Here is a 6,515-nt window from a genome sequence, read left to right on the forward strand (position 1 = left end):
TTCCGAAGAAGGGTCGCTGACCCGAAACGTTAACAAGTGAAGCAGCGATTTACTTGTACTTCTTTCAATGTAGTATACTGTATTCGCTGCTCACAGTGTGGTCTCCTCTACATTGGGGAGACCAAGCGCAGACTGGGTGACCGCTTTGCGGAACATCTCCGCTCAGTCCGCAAGCAGGACCCTGAGCTTCCGGTTGCTTTCCATTTCAACACTCCCCCCTGCTCTCATGCTCACATCTCTGTCCTGGGATTGCTGCAGTGTTCCAGTGAACATCAACGCAAGCTCGAGGAACAGCATCTCATCTACCGATTAGGCACACTACAGCCTGCCGGACTGAACATTGAGTTCAATAATTTCAGAGCATGACAGCTCCCCATTTTACTTTCATTTTTAGTTATTTTTTCTTCCTTTTTTTTTACAATCTTTTTTTGCATTTATTTCATTTCATCTTAGCTTGTTCAGTTTGCTTACCCACTGTTTTTTTTCAGGTTTGCACTTGCTGCTGTTCAATATTCAGTGTATTAATACCTAATCTGTACTAATGCTTTGTCTTTCAACACACCATTAAAATATTGTTTGCCTTTGCTCTGTGACCTTTTGGTCAGCTATGTGGCCTGGTCCAATCTCGACCTCCTTTGTTATCTCTTGCCCCACCCCCACCTCACCTACATATAACCTGTGACTTTTCTAATATTTTTCAGTTCCGAAGAAGGGTCACTGACCCGAAACGTTAACTCTGCTTCTCTTTTCACAGATGCTGCCAGACCTGCTGAGTGGTTCCAGCATTTGTTGTTTTTATTTCAGATTTCCAGCATCCGCAGTATTTTGCTTTTATTATTATGTTCAGAATCTATCTTATTTGGCACTGTGGTAGTGCCACACGACACAATGGAGGAGAACCACAGTGTGAGGACAGGACATTATTGTCATAAGGATTGCGAGGTGGTCACTCTTATCATTACTGTCATGGTCAGATGCATCTGCAGCAGGTAGGTTGATGAGCATAATATCTAGTCGGGTTTTCTATCTTGATGGTTTTCTCACCACCTGCCACATGCTTAGTCTGGAAGATTTCTCCCTAAGGACTCTGCCAGTTCGGTCAGTAGTGGTGCTATCGAGCTACTCTTGATGATGGACATTAAAGTTTCCACCCAGAATAGGTTCTACGCTCATTCTACTCTTATTGTTTCTACTAAGTCGTGTTAAACATGGAGGAGTACTGATTCATCAGCTGAGGGAGGGTAGTATGTAGTAATCAGCAGGAGTTTTCCATTCCCATGTTTTAGATGCTGTCATGCAATTTCATGCGGTCTGGAGTCAATGTTGAGGACTCTCAGGGCAACTCGCTCTGACAGTATACCACTGTGCCACCATCTCTAGTGGGACAGGATATTTGCAGGAATGATGAAGGTGGTGTCTGGGACATTGATTGTCAGGTATATTTCCGTGATTATGACTGTGTGAGTATTGTTTTAATTGTGTTTGTTTAAACTGCCCAATAACAATGTTATTGTTCTCTTAATCTGACGTATCACACAACAAAACAAAAACAATTCAGCTGAGTGCATTTGTTAAATGAATGTAGCTAATGATAATCGTGAACCTGATTGGCTGCATGAAGGATTGATATGTGTATGAATATAAGCTCCCTTCCATTGTCTCAGCCTGCACCAGTCAGAGTCATTCAGCTGTTTCAGATTTAATCTATTCTCATAAAATGGGGCAACCAGCTATTCTGGTGATAAAGGATATTTACTACCCAATTCTCGCAGCTGTTGCTGTTCCAGGTGAGTCACTGTAACCAGTTTGTTGTTATTTGTTGTTTACTGTCTCTCTGCTGATGCTGCATGTTGGCTTAGGTATGTATAATTTTGTATAGATTTCAAAGAGACACTGCAACATTATTAAAAGGCTGCAGTTTATGAACATTATAGCAAAGACAGAATTACAGATACTCTGTCTGAATTCACACAGCATTCGCAACAAGGTAGATGAATTTATGGCACAAATAGCAGTAAACTGGGATGATCTAATTGCCATTAGGTAGACATGCCTCCTGGGGAACCAAGACTGGGAACAGAATTAGCAAGTGTATTTGACATTTAGAAAGTATAGGCAGCAAAGGAAAAGGAGGTGGTGTAGCATTGTTAATAAAGGATGAAATCAGAACATTAGTGAAAGATGACCTTAGATCGAAATATCAAGTTGGAGAATCAGTTTGGGTGGAGCTAAGAATCAAACGGGGCAGAAAACATTGATAGGAGTTGTTTATAAACCACCAATCAATAGTGGTAGTGTAGGGCTCTGTATCAATCAGGAAACTGGAGGTGTATGTAACAAGGGTAGTACACTAATCATGGGAACCTTCACTCTGCATTCAGACTGGGTAAACCTCATTACAGCCAATGCTGAGGAGGACGAATTCCTGGAATAAATATGGGATGATTTTCAAGTAAAGTACGTTGCGAAACAAACCAGAAAATGGGCTTTCTTTTGGATCTGGTACTGTGCAATGAGAATGTGCTGAATAATAATCTCGTTTTAAAGCAGCCTTTAAAGGAAGAGTGACCTTAATATGAAGAATTTGAATTTAAGGTTGAAAGTGATGCTGTTTAATACGAAACTAAGGTGTTAAATCTAAACACAAATGATATCGAATGTATGAGGGGTCAAATGGCTGTGTTACCTATTCCTGCCAGCTCCATGAGGGGTCCTGGGGAGCTCTTGTCATGGGAAACCTTGGAGCAGGCTTTCAGTTGTCCCTTCAAGAACATCCTGACGCAGATCAACAGGGCCTGCATCCGGGCTCACCAGCTAGACATGCCGGCCATGTGTACGTGTCCGTCTGTGTAGCAGAGCCTTGTCTCCAATCATCTCGGCCATCCCTGCTGCAGGATAAAGACCTTGCTTCGCTTGGACGGTGTGGTAGTAGATGTGTACCAGCCACCCCATGTTAAAAGAGCCCACGCACAAGCATCTTCTGCCCTCTCAAAATGAACCTCGGGACCTGGAAGATAGGGTTGAACTATTCAGTCAGCTGAGGACCCACAACCCTGGAGTGGAAGAAAGTCATCCCTGTTCCCGAGGGTCTGCTGAAGAAGAAGAAGTTACAGTTGGAATCTAAAACAAAAGGTATGATGGTAGACAGGTAATAGCTACCATTTAAAGAATTAATGCACGGTTTATAACAAATGTACATTCCTTTGAGGTACCAAAGCAGAAGGAAAAGTCATCCAGCCATAGCTAACATAAGAAGTTAAATATTTTACTCGATCAAAGGAAGACGCTTATAAAGTTGCCAAAAAAAGATAGTAAGACTGAGGATTTCGAGCATTTTAGAATTCAGCAAAGGAGGACTAAGAAACAGTTAAAAAGAGAAAATTTAATATGAAAGCAAACTCGCAAGAAACATAAAAACACATTGTAAAAGCTTCCATGGATATGTAAAAAGGAAAAGATCAGCAGAGACAAATGTGGGTCCATTACAGGCAGATAAATTAAACTAGTACTTTGTGTCTGTCTTCACAGAGGAAGATACAAATAACCACCCAGAAATACTAAAGAATCAAGGGGCTAGCAAGAATGAGGAACTTAAATGAATTAGCATTAGTTAAAAAAAAGTACTAGTGGAGAAATTAATGCGACTGAAAGTTCATAACTCCTCTGGACCTGATGATCTACATCCCAGAGTGTTACATCAGGTTGTTGTAGGCATGGTGAAGGAATTGGTGATCATCTTCCAAAATTCTATAGATGCAGGAGTGGTTCCTGAAAATTAAAAGGTAGCAAATGTAACACAACTATTTAAGAAAGGAGGGAAAGAGAAAAAGGGGAACAACAGACTCGTTAGCTTGATATCAATAGTGGGGAAATGGTAGAATCTATCATAGTGGATGTGATAACTGGAAACATAGAATATTATGGTAAGATTGGACAGAATCAACATGGATTTATGAAAGGGAAATCATGTTTTGCAAACCTGGTGGAGATTTTTGAGGATGTATCGAGCAGACTAGATAAGGTGGGGACAAGTGGATGCGGTGTATTTGGATTTTCAAAAGGCGTTCGATAAGGTCCCAACCAAGAGGTTAGTAAGCACAATTCGAGCACCTGGGATTGTGGGTAATATACTGGCATGGATTGAGAATCGGATAACGGACATAAAAGGGAGAGCTGTAATAAACAGGTCATCCTTAGGTTAGCAGGTCGTGACTACTGGGGCACTGGAGGGATCAGTGTTTGAGCCCCAGCTATTCACAATCTATATAAATGATTTGGATGTGGGGGGTCTGCTGGACGCAAAACTAGGTGGGAATGTAAGTTGTGAGGAGGAGATTTAGAAAGACTAAGTGAGTGGACAAGAACATAGCAGATGAATATAGTGTGGACAAGATGTGAACATAACCACTTTGCTAGGAAAAAAAAGAAGTGCAACGTATTTCTTAAATGATGAGATGTGTTAGGGAAGCGTTAATGTCCAAAGGCACCTGGCTATCCTTGCTCAGAAAGTGACTGAAACCTAACATGCAGGTGCAGCAAGCAAGTCGGATGGCAAATGGCATGTTGGCCTGCATTGGAAGAGGATTTGAGTACAGGTGTAAAGAAGTCTTGCTGCAATTGTAGCGAGCCTTGGTGAGATCGCACCTAGATTATTGTGTACATTTATGATCTCCTTACCTAAGAAAGGATATACTTGTCATGGACAGAGTGCAACGAAGGCTTACCAGACTGATTCCTGGGAAGGCGAGATTGTCCTGTGAGGAGAGATTGGGGAGAATGGGTCTATTTTCTCTCGAAGTTTGAAGAAGGAGAGGTGATCTCATTGAAGCATGCAAAATCCTTACAGGGCTCAAAAAGTTTGATGTAGGAAGGGTGTTGTCCCTGGCTGGGGTTCTAGAACCAGGGAACATAGTCTCGCAATAAGAGGTCCGTCATTGAGGACTGAGATGACGAGCAACATCATCACTCAGAGGGTGGTGATGCTTTGGAATTCTCATCCACAGACGTTGTGGATACTCAGTCATGGAGTATGCACAAGACAGAGATCGATCGATTTCTAAATATTTAAGATATCAAGGCATATGGGGATAGTGTGGGAAAGTCAGCCATGATCTAGTTAAATGGCGGAGCAGTCTCGAGGGCCCAAATGGCCTACTCTTGCTCCTATTTCCTTTGTTCCTATGTAATGTATGTCCTCTCTCTTTCTGACAGTGAACTTGATGACAATTGTGATTCTATCCCGAAGAAACTGTGGCCTTTCTAATTGTATCTCTGTTTACATGGTGGCCATGGCAACAGCGGATCTACTAGTCATGATCATCAATGTAGTATTGTACCATATTTTCAGTTCTAACTTTCCACTTTCATTTCTGTCCCACACTCCCGTGTGTAAGTTTATTCTATATATGACTGCTGTCAACCTCGATTTATCTGTTTGGTTTACTGTCTCCTTCACATTTGACCGATTTGTAGTTATTTGCTACCAGAAGTTTAAAATAAGGCATTGTACAGAGAGTACTGCAGCTGCCGTTATAGCAACATTATCTGTTCTGATTTTATTAAAGAACTTTCCATTTTTGTTTGCTTACGAACCCCAGCAAATAATTAACACAGTGCAGTGGGGCTGCAGGTCACGTGTAGCTTTTTTCTCTTCATCTCTCGGTAAAGCCTACACTTGGTTTCATACGGCCTGGGTCGTTTGGGTTCCTTTTGCTTTAATTGCCTTGTTCAATTCGTTAACAATCAGACGTATTTTAGTAGCTAGCAGTGCCCGAAGGGAACTCCTGCATCCTACAAGTGACAATCAATGTGATCCAGAGATGGTGAACCGAAGAAAATCCATCATTTTATTATTCAGCATATCAGGCAGTTTTATACTGTTGTGGCTGACGGCTGTCATCAGTTTCGCAATGACTGGACTGGAAAACAGCAATTATTACCGAGGTGACCGCACAAACCCTGGATATATAGCCACAGAAACCGGAACTATGTTGAAGTTTTTGAGTTCCTGTCCAAACACATTCGTTTATGCAGTGATCCAGAGGAAATTTAGAGAGGAACTGAAGAAGGTGCTGAAATCTCCCGTGAAATTGATACTAAGGACGATTAAAAATTAAATAAATACGAACTAGATCTCTCTTTGGAGAATTAGAATTTATGTTTAGCTCACTCCAAAGAGATGAGTTTTTCTCTCTTTCCAGTTACACCAAGACGGTTCTTGTAAAACCTTCTCGGTAGGCCAATATATTTCTGCCCCTGTGGCCTTTTAACGGCAACATTGACAGTGGCTTTCCACGGTTCCTTCTCCTGAAAACATTGTATTCCAACCACTGCAGGCATTTTCCCATGTCTGGTGTGCAATTGGACATGACCGGGATTGCAATTTCCGACCATTGTGTGACAGTCCAATATTCAATCCTACTATGAGTGAGGAGCAACATTTAGTAGATGTGGAATTGGAAATGAAAGCTATTCATTCCTAATATGTGAATCTCAGCAATACATTTGAAGTGTTT

General features: G+C 41.5%; 1 protein-coding gene across 1 annotated transcript; it reads left to right on the forward strand.

Moving 5' to 3' along the window:
* Positions 1-1,717: 1,717 nt before the first annotated feature.
* On the forward strand, positions 1,718-6,116 carry LOC137345137 (probable G-protein coupled receptor 139). Its single transcript, XM_068008607.1, has 2 exons — positions 1,718-1,787; positions 5,212-6,116. The coding sequence occupies exons 1-2, from the start codon at positions 1,718-1,720 to the stop codon at positions 6,114-6,116; spliced, it is 975 nt and encodes a 324-aa protein (XP_067864708.1).
* Positions 6,117-6,515: the final 399 nt, after the last annotated feature.

This window comes from Heterodontus francisci, chromosome 28 (assembly GCF_036365525.1).
Source record: "Heterodontus francisci isolate sHetFra1 chromosome 28, sHetFra1.hap1, whole genome shotgun sequence".
NCBI lineage: Eukaryota > Metazoa > Chordata > Chondrichthyes > Heterodontiformes > Heterodontidae > Heterodontus > Heterodontus francisci.